This window comes from Podarcis pityusensis, assembly GCF_964106645.2.
Source record: "Podarcis pityusensis genome assembly, chromosome: 1".
Lineage (NCBI taxonomy): Eukaryota > Metazoa > Chordata > Lepidosauria > Squamata > Lacertidae > Podarcis > Podarcis pityusensis.
Window position 1 is genome coordinate 118,481,740 of NC_138028.1, and position 12,340 is coordinate 118,494,079.

Consider the following 12,340-nt stretch of genomic DNA (forward strand, 5'->3'; position numbering starts at 1 on the left):
CAGGACAATCAATGTTTAGAAGTTCTCGGACTCCAAATCCCATCATGTCACTTGTCAGGCACGATGGGAGCTGCAGTTCAGTAAATATCTGGAGGTGGTTTGTGGGGAAGAGATATCTGGGCTAAACTGTTAGGTTCTCCACTACTGATTTAGGACAAGGCTAAGGAACCTCCCCCCCCCCCCCATGAGGGTCCTTTAACTCATGGGGAAAGGCAAAAGTGGACCACATTTCATGGTGGAACAAGCAAGAACCAAAAGTGGGTGGAGCAAATAAAATAAGGAGGAGCCATTCCGTCTCTCTCCCTTTCTTTGGAAACCCAGACAAATCTATGGGCCACATGGTGCTTCCAGAGTTTTCTGGATCACAGCAAGTTCACATGGGTACAGCTTGAGGCAAGTCATTCACAAACAATATCCACTCACATCCTTGAAATTCACCTATTTTGAGCAAAACTACATTTGATCGACCTCATGATCCCATTACATTTTCCTGTTTCACTGTATAGTTAACACACACACAAAAAAAAACATGTTGCCATAGTAGCGATTTTTTTTTTACTGCGAAGAACAGCTCCACGAAACTGAAATAACAGAAATAAGATGTCATCGTTTTATATTAGGAATATCAAATCTGCCCAACTATTTGCATTCAATAAATAAAAAAGATCCCGAGAACTTTAGCTATTTCCAATTTACAGAGATGGGGGGGGGGGGAATATTGACATAAACAGGAGGTTGTCAAACGGGAATTAACATGAGGTTAATCCTGTAAGTAGTGATTCTGGGATATTAGTTATCTGCTTGCCTCAGGCAATGCTGATGTTTTCCCTGATATATTTTTTCCATACTGAAAGTAAATGTTCATCAGTGTTTGTGCGCCTGGGGGGCGGGGGCTGTGTGTTTTTTAAATATAGTGTATATAAGGAAATTGTTCAAATTATTTAGCTTAATGAAATTTATTCCTGTTTTCTGCTAATGATTAGGAAAAGGCACCACATTTTGTTCTTATCTATATGTGCTACTGCCCTCTGCTGGACAGAATGCAGAACAGCTCTGTGCAAAAATGGCTAAAAACGGGGATTCAATTCTCTTTACACCGTTAACGCACTGTGAGTCTTTGAATGTGGCCTGCCACATTCCGTACCAGTATCATTGCACAGGATAATAATGGAAGCATAACCTATGCTACCTGCAGTGGTGATGCTGGGTGTCCTATGGAGAATTTGGACTTTACAAAATGGGGAAAACCCAGATTCTGGCAGACTGGCGCCATCACTAGCTGGTGTTAAGTAAAGGTAAAGGGACCCCTGACCATTAGGTCCAGTCGTGACCGACTCTGGGGCTGCGACGCTCATCTCGCTTTATTGGCCGAGGGAGCCGGTGTACATCTTCCGGGTCACGTGGCCAGCATGACTAAGCCGCTTCTGGCAAACCAGAGCAGCGCATGGAAACGCCGTTTACCTTCCCACCGGAGTGGTACCTATTTATCTACTTGCACTTTGACGTGCTTTCGAACTGCTGGGTTGGCAGGAGCTGGGACCAAGCAACGGGAGCTCACCCCGTCGTGGGGATTCAAACCGCCAACCCTCTGATCGGCATGTCTTAGGATCTGCGGTTTAACCCACAGCGCCACCCGTGTCCCACAGGCAAAAACACTCATTCACCCAAGCCTTTGGATCTTTATTTTGTGGGGTGGAGTGGAGTTAGATCTGTTTATTTATACACACACACACACACATATATATTATATTTTATATATATATACATATATATATATATATATATATATGTGTGTGTGTGTGTGTGTGTGTATTTTAGGCTGTTTAATTATATGTTTTACGTTTGCTTTTAATGTTCTTTTTTTTTTTGTAAGTTGCTTTGTGTCTCATTTTGGCGATTGGGAAGCAACAAATAAGTACCGTATTTTTCGCTCTATAGGAAGCACTTTTTCTCCTCCAAAAATGAAGGGGGAAAGTGTGTGCGTCCTATGGAGCGAACGCAGACTTTCGCTGAAGGCTTTCTCCAGGCTTCAGGGATAGCCGCCTGAAGCCTTTGGAGCGCAGCGGGAACTCGGGTTGTGCTCCAAAGGCTTCGGGTTGCTTTTGCTGAAGCCGGGAGAGCTGCGTCTTGAAGCGCGACTGGCGGGATCTGCGCAGCTTGCCCCGAGGCAGCTTGGCTGGCCAGGTGGGTTGAGGGAACTCCTCGGCTATGCAGATGAAGTGCGGCATCACCGCCTGGTAGCTCGAGCAGATGCCCATCAGCTCCGCAGGCTTGGCGGCGGCGGCAGCCATCAAGCGGGGGAAAGAGAAAAGCAGCAAAAAAGGGAAAGCCGAGAAAGAGCGCGCGCGCCAGAAAACCAGCGCCCCAAAGAGCGCCTCGCGCTTGGGTCTCGCTTTGTGCTGCTGCTTATTCTTCGCTGCCTTGAGGCGTTTCTCTCTAATGCGAGGGAGACCCGGGTGAAAAAGGGGAAATTTGTGTGCGGAAAACCGCCGGAGGTGGGGCGAGAGGGTAGCTTCTGCCGCTGAAAAAGCACGCTGGGGAGGGAGGGCTGGTGGCGGCGACTGGCAGAAAGAAGCGCGCGCTCCGCTGGTGTCCCCACGCCACACTCCCTCTCTCGCCTGCCGACACAGGAGCATGCTCAGATGACAAGCAATGCCATTTAAGGGCGGTGAGGCCGCTTCCCTTCTGCCTGACGACAATGTAGACGCGCGCTCCCACTGCCCCTCTCCCTCACCGCCGTGGGGGGGATCTCTCTTCCAAGGAAAGCCCTGCAAGCACCCACCTCAGAAACGGCCGGGGGAGGGAGCGAAGGAACCCGGAAGGCGAGGCGGAGGTGGGGGGGAGACGAGGAACGCGCCAAAACACGTTGCCCCTGCCTGCTGGGGGAGGGGGGTTCCTGGAGAAGAAGCGCCCCCTTTTTTTGCAGGGGGAGGCGGCGAAGGCAGCCGGGAAAGGAGACGCGAAATAGGCGCGATGGGATCTCCCGACTTTCTTTCTTTTTTTTAAACTTTGAAGCAGCCACAGGGGAAGCATAGAATCATAGAAGTCCGACTCCGATCATAGAATTGTAGAGTTAAAAGGGGTCCCAAGGGTCGTCTAGTCCAACCCACCGCAGTGGTAGGGGATTTTATTAGCAGCGTTTACCGGGGGGGGGGGGGTTTAAGCGCACAAGTGTGGATTTAAATCACACTCCCCACATGGTCTCTTTCCTTCCTCTTTGCAGCCCCAAATCCTGGCTGCTGTTACCCCACCTGCACTGGGGACAGTTTTCACACACAAACACGACTTAAGACGGCAAAAATATCAGTGAAGACATACATCGTGTCGCTTGCAAAGCAGCGCTTGGTTTTGTCAACCCGATTTGGAAGGAAGATGTCTTTGGGATGGTTGGTCTGGGGCTCCGTCGCTTCAGCCCCCCTAACCCTAGCCTTGTGCTGCAAAATAGATCCCCACATCATTTTTTTTCATTTCCCCCCCCTAAAAACTAGGTGCGCCCTATGGTCCGGTGCGCCCTATGGTGCGAAAAATACGGTATAATAAATAAGAATATAAAATCATGCAATGGTCAGACCGCTCCTAGACAATTCCTTTCTCACAGGCAGTCTGAGAGGCAATAAGAAATAACTATCTCTGATGCAGAACAAATCTTCATACAAAAGAATTCTTACTCATCCTGCCAGAGACAGAAAACCGATCATGTGAAGTCTACAGCAGTCTGCTGTGGCTTCCAGTCCATGGCAGGTGTAATAGCCCAAATTAAGGACATATTTTACACCTCTCTTGCCATAGTGCAGTCCTGTGCCTTGGTTCTCAAACGCCTTGGTTCCCAGACACCAAAAACCCGGAAGTAAGTGTTCTGGTTTTCGAACGTTTTTCGGAAGCCAAAGGTCCGATGTGGCTATCAGCTATTGTTTCCGGAGTGCCTGCACCAATCAAAAGCTGTGCCTTGATTTTCGAACATTTTGGAAGTCAAACCAATTTCCAGAACAGATTAAGTTTGGTGCTTTTGTTTTTGCTATTTATTTTGCGTTTTTGCTTTTGAGGCTTTTTTGGTTAATTTGTTTTTGTGACTGTGTGGAACCCAGTTCAGCTATTGATTGATTGACTGATTGATTGTGTGACTGTGGAAATGGATAAAAGCCCCCCATCCAAACAATGACTACCATCAGTGCAGGTAAGAAAAAATAATAATTTTAATTTGTATCATCTACAATACTGCCTTATTTATTTTATAGTACAGTACACTGATTATTGCTTTAATTTTATGGATCAATGATCTCATTAGATAGCCAAATTTATGTTCAATTGCTGTTTTAGAGGTTGTCTTAAAAAGTCTGGAACAGATTGATCCGTTTTGCATTACTTTCTATGGGAAAGTGCACCTTGGTTTTGGAACGCTTTGCTTTTGGAAAGGACGGATTAAGTTTGAGAACCAAGGTACCACTGTACATGCCTACTGAAAAGTAAGCCCCATTCAGTTCAATGGGACTTCCTCTCATTCCCAGGGAACTTTACAGGAGTTGCAACGTTAAAGTCGTTGAGCTATACTTACTGGGCTGCAATCTTGATGAACTTCTTTAAGAGCTGGACACGTTTGCTGAGTTGGGAACAAAGACAAATCTCTGTGACTACCCAGAACTGGAGTTCATTGAACCTTCGCAAAAACAAATCCAGATTCGCTGTGGTCTTCTTAAAATTGTGTCTCCCAAATGTGTGGTAGACCAGTTCCAACTAGGGGAGGGGAAAAAGGAGGAGGGGAAGAATATCAGGGTTAGACAAATGATTTGTGCTTTTTTAAAAAGAAAAAAAAGAACCGCCCTGGAACAAATCTCTAGTTACGTTTCCAAATAGCCTGAGGGTTGGATCTTGCTACGTAGCAAGTGTTCTCTGATCACATTTCTGTTCCTCCTCTCTTCCCAAAAGCTGACTAAATTCTCCTTCTAGTTGTTTGCAGTAGACAAGAGTCTTGCCAACTTATGAATAAGTGCACTGGCCACACCTTTGCATAAGTTTGTAAACCAACCATTAACTTCCATTAACTATAGTTTCCCATTTTATTGTTACTTGGAAAATACGGCTGAAAGCTTCGGAACAAGCCAGGATATATGAAAGAGCCCAACATTACGCGCTGTTAACTAAGGTTGCATTCACAAAGCAGTTTATTCCATTTTCATGACTTTCCCTGTTAAGTTCCACATTATATTGGAACTATAGTGGAAAATGCTGCAAGTTTGCTTCTCTTTTCCATGTTAGTTGCTACAAAAGAAGCAGAGAGAGCTCTGTTTGCAAATAGTATGGAAATGAGTGCTAAACTTGCATTAACCTGCATTTCTGGACGTGGCTTTTAAATCACATGAAGGGCCAAATATAAATTAAAAAAAATAAAAACAGAATAAACTGCCGTGTGAATGCAGCCGAAGTTAAAATTTTATAAGCAACAATGTAATATTAGGTTTGATAAGAAAGTATTTGAACGTATTTCAATTTCTCCCAAATAGTGTAATATTTCCAGAAACAGAAACATTTTCCTTTCACTTAAGAATTGGCAGAAATGTTAGAGCTCCCTGGTGTGCCAAATGGCATTCTGCACTTGCAGTCTGAAGTGATAAAACTCATTCTACCGCCTCTGGATTTTACCACCGAATTTTGCAGCCCAGAAGCACTCCGTCCAGGGGGGTCAGAGCTGCAAGACTAAGTTCCTGGCAAATGCGCTACTGCTGCTTACTGGGAGAGAGAGACGGGTGTGGGGGCAAAGGAATGGGAAGGCCAACATGGTGTAGGTGCACTGGGAAGAGACCTAGTTCTTTCGCAACTCTGCCCTGCCATGTTAGCCACTTCTGTCTCAGCCTTGTGATGGGACAAGCACAAGAATTCTCCTCACCTCATGCACGCAGTTGAAAAGCTCCCACTCATAAATGGTCATTTGATACGCTAAGTCTTTGGAGCTCATGAGTTCAAACATTCCCACAGTCCCAGTCGATGGGCCTTCTTGTTCCTGCAGTGGAACCTGGGAAAAATAACGACGAAGCTCTCTGTAAACGTTCTTATCCACCTGATCTCTCACTCTGTTTTAACAGTTCTTTTTCTGTTTTGCTCTTTTGCACACTTGTATAAGATTGACTGTGTGGATATTGGTCACAGCACAAAACAAAAATAATGGCTTCGAAGTTAAATGCACAACACGCACATTGCTGCATAAACGCACAGAGAAAAGCATACAGGGATGATTGTCACTGTGAGCTAGGTAAGGGCAAGCGGGACTCATCAACCTGCAAAGGTAGCCCATCTAGGAGAAGGGAAACTCTTATCCTAAACCTCTGCTGCCTTGTGGGATATCTTCATGAGAAGAAAAGGCTAAGCAGTAAACCCTATACAAATCTGGAATGCAGTCCCTAAGACGGTTGCATGGTGCCTTGTACGCCTCCTTCCAGCAACTCCCTGCAGCCAAGCTGGTGCCAAACCTATTGCTCTGCTTTCCTTTGGACCACATCAGCAAGGCTGAGAGGGGGGCCTTGTCATCTGGGCAGCCCAGGACCTCCACACACACTGCCCCGGCTTGTGCTCTGGGGAGGTCACTTTGACGCTGCCAGCACAGCGATTTGACTTCACCCCTGGAGGCTCTGTCCATTGTCTCTTGAGACAGGTGGATGCCAACAACGTGAGCTAGGTTTCATTGTTTTCCTTGCTGCAGGAAACGAATAATAATAATAATAATAATAATAATAATAATTTTTATTTATACCCCGCCCTCCCCAGCCAAGGCCGGGCTCAGGGCGGCTAACAAGCAATAATAAAAACAAGTTGAATGATTACAACTTAAAAACAAAATTAAAATACAACATTAAAATATTGAAACATTAAATTATTAAAATGTAGCCTCATCACAGGAGGAGAAAGAAAAAAGAAAGAGGGGGAGGGAATCAAATTGGCTCCAAGCCAAAGGCCAGGCGGAACAACTCTGTCTTACAGGCCCTGCGGAAAGAAATCAGATCCTGCAGGGCCCTGGTCTCATGAGGCAGAGCGTTCCACCAGGCCGGAGCCAGAGTTGAAAAGGCCCTGGCTCTGGTTGAAGCCAATCTAACTTCCTTAGGGCCCGGGACCACTAGGGTGTTGCTATTAATGGACCTTAAGGTCCTCTGTGGGGTATACCGGGAGAGGCAGTCCTGTAGGTACAAGGGTCCTAAGCCGTGAAGGGCTTTAAAGGTCAAAAGCAGCACCTTAAATCTGACCCTGTACTCCACCGGGAGCCAGTGCAGCTGGAAAAGCACTGGGTGAATATGCTCCCATGGCAGAGACCCTGTTAGGAGCCTCACTGCAGCATTCTGCACCCGCTGGAGTTTCTGGGACAGCTTCAAGGGCAGCCCCACGTGGAGCAAATTACAGTAGTCAAGCCTGGAGGTGACCGTCGCATGGATCACTGTGGCCAGGTCGGGTCGAATAACTGAAACAAAGCAGCCTTAAAATACAATGATATAAATCTCTTTCTCTCTCATGCATCATTCCTGCTGCATTGCAGGGGGGAATAATACAGGAGAAAGCTGCCAGGAAAAGTGAGGCCGGTGGTCTAGCTAGCCCAGTCTACACTGACTGGCAGTGGCTTTCCATGCTTCCTAATAGGGGACACCCATTCCTTCCTGGAGTTGCCAGGGACTGAACCTGGGCCCTTTTGTACCCACTGTGTGTTTTCCCCAGTGGGGCAAATATCACTTTAGGAAACAGGCTGGGGAGAAATCCTTGCGCGTTTACAAGCCATTTACAGCACATATCTCCAGACCTAGGAATCATCTGGGGAACCTTCTTTTGTTTACTTGACACCGGGGGCTTCTGACATACGAAGAGTACACTCATGAATAAATATACCATTCATTATCTGCCATTTGTTTCCACATGACCTTCACTCACAATTATATTAATTACAGCTATATGCACATACAAAATTAATCTTAATTGTTCCCATCTTTCATTAAAACAAACAAGAAACATCAAAACGGCGTTTTCCCATGCCACGTAACGCGAGGAATGAAGATGCTGCCTGGTGCGCAAATGGAAAGTTTGTATGTTTCATAGATGACCTAAAGAGAACTAATGCTGCGTTGTGATGAATATGTGAGCTGAAAATATTGGGTTGAAATTCTGCACAGCCTTAGGTATGCTGCTGTTATGCTGGCCTCACCCCGACTCAGCAAGCAGAACGGGGACGATGTTAACCACTTAAAGCTACTGAGATAATCCATGCAAAATACTTCGGACTCTAAAGCGCTCTATAAATGCTAAGCAATGTTAACATTGCATTAATCTATAGCGAAATGTTTCATCTGCTAAGAAATGGCATTTCTATCTCTCTCAGCTTGTGAGTGATGCAATGGCGAGTGGATTGTAAGGGTCTCCTATGAGGATTCTTTTGACCTTGGGAAAACAGGGTTTAGAGACTAGACAGCATTTTGGTTGCCATTCATAGCTTGAATTGTAGCTGCAGAGGCAGAATCATGCAAGGTATGAGATGTTCCGTTTTGAAGGATTTTAATTGATCAGAATCGGCTCCCCACTTGAATCTGTAAGCGGAGCTGATATCTACAGTCCTGCATTAAGAAGAATTAACTTAACACCGTTTGCATTTTAGTTACCAGTAATTTGAGCTGGCAGCCGCCCAACGATAGGTGAAGCTATCCTTCCTAGCTGCTTTTTACTCCACTAGAGGGCAGTGCAGTTCATTGACAACATTTCCCTTTCCAAATTGTTTCCATATTGCAATATGTTCCCTAAACATTAACATAAAACTGGAAGCTTTTGCCTGGCACTTTTAAGGCTATCCTAAACGCAAGCTTTCCTAAGGAGTAGAAGGAATAATGGTCGAAAGCACCAAAAAACGCAGGCACAACCCAAGCCAAGTTAAGCACTTTTAAATTTTACTGATTCAGTAGAAGGCACTGATTTTTGTTGCTGTTGTTAAAATGAATGAGACAGTGCCTTTTACTATGATTACGAACCAGGACTGAGAGAGTTCCATGGATGTACCCATCTTTGGCTATCCTTCAACTACATTTGTATCTACTCTGAAGATCTCCCAATCTTTTAAACACAAAGGACTGCAAAGGAAGGCTCCCCACCCCTTCCCCAAAAACCCCAAAGCGCTGCTGCTTAGTGCCAGGCAAATGCCAAAACTCTTGCCTACAGCTCTTTGCAACCTGCCTGCTGTGTCCAAAATACAGTAGGCTCTTTAAAATGATGAATGAAGGACGCAAGCGTCGGCATGCCAGAAGCACACTACCACCTAAACAAAATTTACATTCGCATTTAAATTTAGTTGCTTCCTTTATATTTTAAACAATCGTGATCCGAAACTATCTTTGTATCTGAAGCGACGTCAAAGCTTCCATTTCACAGTTCCTATGAAATGGATTGAATCCTACAAAGTGTCTCATGGGGGGGGGGGGGGAGGGGACACAAGAGCCAGGATCAAGGCTTGGAGCGAGGGACTTAATTCATGCTGGCCTGCCAACGAAAACTGCTCTGAACGAAAGGACCAAAAAGCACTTTATAATAATAATTCAGGTCTCTGGAAGTGGACCCCATGGGAGCATGGCGGGATTACTCTGCTGTTAGTACTCGCAAACATTTTGAATGTTTTAAGGAAAGCCAGACTTTCTAATGAGAACAGTGGTTTTAATTATAGAGCCCTGAGGAACGACTTGAAAGAGTTTATTCTGTGCCTCCATAATATGCCAGCCTATATATAATGCTTTTTTAAAAATTACATGTACAGTGGTACCTCAGGTTACATATGCTTCAGGTTACATACGCCTCAGGTTACAGACTCCGCTAACCCAGAAATATTACCTTGGGTTAAGAACTTTGCTTCAGAATGAGAACAGAAATCGTGCTCCGGCGGTGCGGCAGCAGCAGGAGGCCCCATTAGCTAAAGTGGTGCTTCAAGTTAAGAACAGTTTCAGGTTAAGAACAGACCTCCAGAACGAATTAAGTACTTAACCTGAGGTACCACTGTACACTTCTTTTTACTGCACTTAAAAAAAGGACAGAAATATGCTCTCACGCCACAAGCATAGGGAGTTTTATTCTCCTGTCCCTACAGGTTCACTGAAAATACCTGGCTCATCATTTGGGTAAGCAGGCGACTGCTCTTGGCGCTCCCAGGACTAGGGGTCTTTAGCCATATCTGCCATGGGTAATAAGCTGCCTGCCAGCAGGGCAACCCCACACGTGGCAACACCAAAGGATATCATTGGGGTCGCCCCATGGCCATCACCACCTCAATACAGTCGTACCTTGGATCTCAAATGTCTTGTCTCCCAAACGAATCGGCTCCTAAATCATCGAAACCCGGAAGTGAGTGTTCCGGTTTCCGAACCTTCTTTTGGAAGCTGAACTTCCAACAGGGTTTCCGATTGGCTGCAGGAGCTTCCTGCAGCCAATCAGAAGCCGTGCTTTGGTTTCCAAACGTTCTGGAAGCCGAACGGACTTCGGGAACAGATTCCATTCGACTTCCAAGTTACGGCTGTACTGTATTTTTGCTGGTTCCTGCCACTGTTTTCTGTGAGGCCCTACTGCTATGTGGTTGATTTCCAGACCTCTCTAGGATGAGGGTGTGACACTAGGGTAGCTCTTGAGTGAAAGATGAGAGAAGCGGCTGGTACTCATATTGAAAATACACACAGTATATAAATTTGTCTAAATAAATTCATTTTAAAAACCTGGTCTGAATCAGGGGACGTCCTACTCAGAGAATGCTATCCACTCCCATAGTATGGATCTTCCCCACACAACTCTTTGCAGCCCTCTTGCCAAACTTTGAAAATCTCCAATAATAATAATAATAATAATAATAATAATAATAATAATAAATTTGTACCCCACCCATCTGACTGGGTTGCCCCAGCCACTCTGGATGGCTTCCAACATATAAAAAAATTAACAAAACAGTAAACATTAAAACGCTTCCTTGTACTGGGCTGCCTTCAGATGTCTTGCGGATAGTTATGCAGAAAGGCTGAGGAGAAATTTTCAGGATAAGAAATGCATATGTTATATAGCGTTCAAGTAAGGAGTACAAAGCACAGCCTCTGAGCTGAAAGGCATTCAGAGGCCTAGCATACTTACATACCAGTGAGTCAAACTGGTCTCGAGGGCAAGCAAAGAGGCGTCCGTTAACACTGAGCGTTGTAAACACCGAAACATCGTTGGGTTTTAGCACCACCTTTTCTGTGAACATGAAAAGCATGGGATATACTACAGAAAACACACACCCATTATCACAAGAAAAGCAAGTTGTCAAGACATCTCATTGGAACAAAACAGAATGGATGCCTATGGTGGAATTTGAGAGAATCTCTTCCATTTGGAAGGGCAGCTTTTATAATTTGAGAGCCCACTCGACTGGATGACACATTCAAATATTTGTGTGTGGCACTCAAAGGTTAGGTAAGTATTAGCAGCGGCTCAGTCGGCGGCGTTACTTGCGATTTGGATATATAAAATTTGTTTTTATTTGTTTGTGTTTTTGCGCCAAACAGTTTTTATGTACACAGTACAGAGACCACTGAGGCAGACATTCATTGTTTGTTTTCAATTGTCATTACACTCCATAACACTCTATCATATATCAAATTTATGAGTGTTAATTTTTTCTAATCATGTCCGTAGTAGAACCACGTGACTCTTTTCTCCATTGCAGTCAATCTATACTGCTCCTAGAAAAGCTGGCATCTTTAAGAAAAACAACAGGAAGTTACCAATAAACCTTTTTTTAAAAAAAAACCAAAACCAAAAAACAGCAACAACATTTTACTTGTATTCATAGTTCCAGGTCAGCTATGGGATTTGATCTTTGTCTTGTGAAGATCTTCAGGTGCCTGGACTTCAGCCTGCCTATGCTCTCAGTTATGCTGAGACCCTCTTCTACACCAGACCAGTGTCTACCATTAAACAGCGATGCCATTCTACTGGGACTCAAATCTCTAGCCACCTTACTTTTTAAACTGTCCCTGGCATTAAGTGTAAGGAGATGGGTGAATTCTTCCCCGCTTTCCTCAGACTAACTTGGAGTCATCAAGAGTTCTTCAACAAAAAATTAGGAGGAACTTGGATCATTTCTCAAGCTCTTCTTGGCAGACCCTATGGAGAAATGCTTCTACTGCCCTTCCTTTTTTTTGGGGGGGGGAGGGTGTTCTTTGAAGGATTGCATCTGGGAAAGCTGGGGATGGGGAAGCCCAATTCTTGGGCTAGCAGAGCACCCCTTGCCAGTCAATCCTAAAGGCTGCCTTTAGGGTAAGATGGTGTGATGTTAACATATGAGAGTGCTGGAGGTGAGATAGTTAAACAGGTT

General features: G+C 44.9%; 1 protein-coding gene across 2 annotated transcripts in view; it reads right to left on the reverse strand.

The window, feature by feature from the left end:
• The window catches only part of RAPGEF4 (Rap guanine nucleotide exchange factor 4), a 175,495-nt gene that overhangs the window by 10,383 nt on the left and 152,772 nt on the right, over positions 1 to 12,340 (reverse strand). For both annotated transcript variants that reach the window (XM_080973326.1, XM_080973327.1), the window contains 3 exons: positions 11,120 to 11,217; positions 5,882 to 6,007; positions 4,553 to 4,731 (listed from right to left, as the gene is read on the reverse strand). In XM_080973326.1, coding sequence (XP_080829452.1) covers positions 4,553 to 4,731; positions 5,882 to 6,007; positions 11,120 to 11,217 — 403 coding nt within the window. The remainder of the gene's footprint in view (positions 1 to 4,552; positions 4,732 to 5,881; positions 6,008 to 11,119; positions 11,218 to 12,340) is intronic.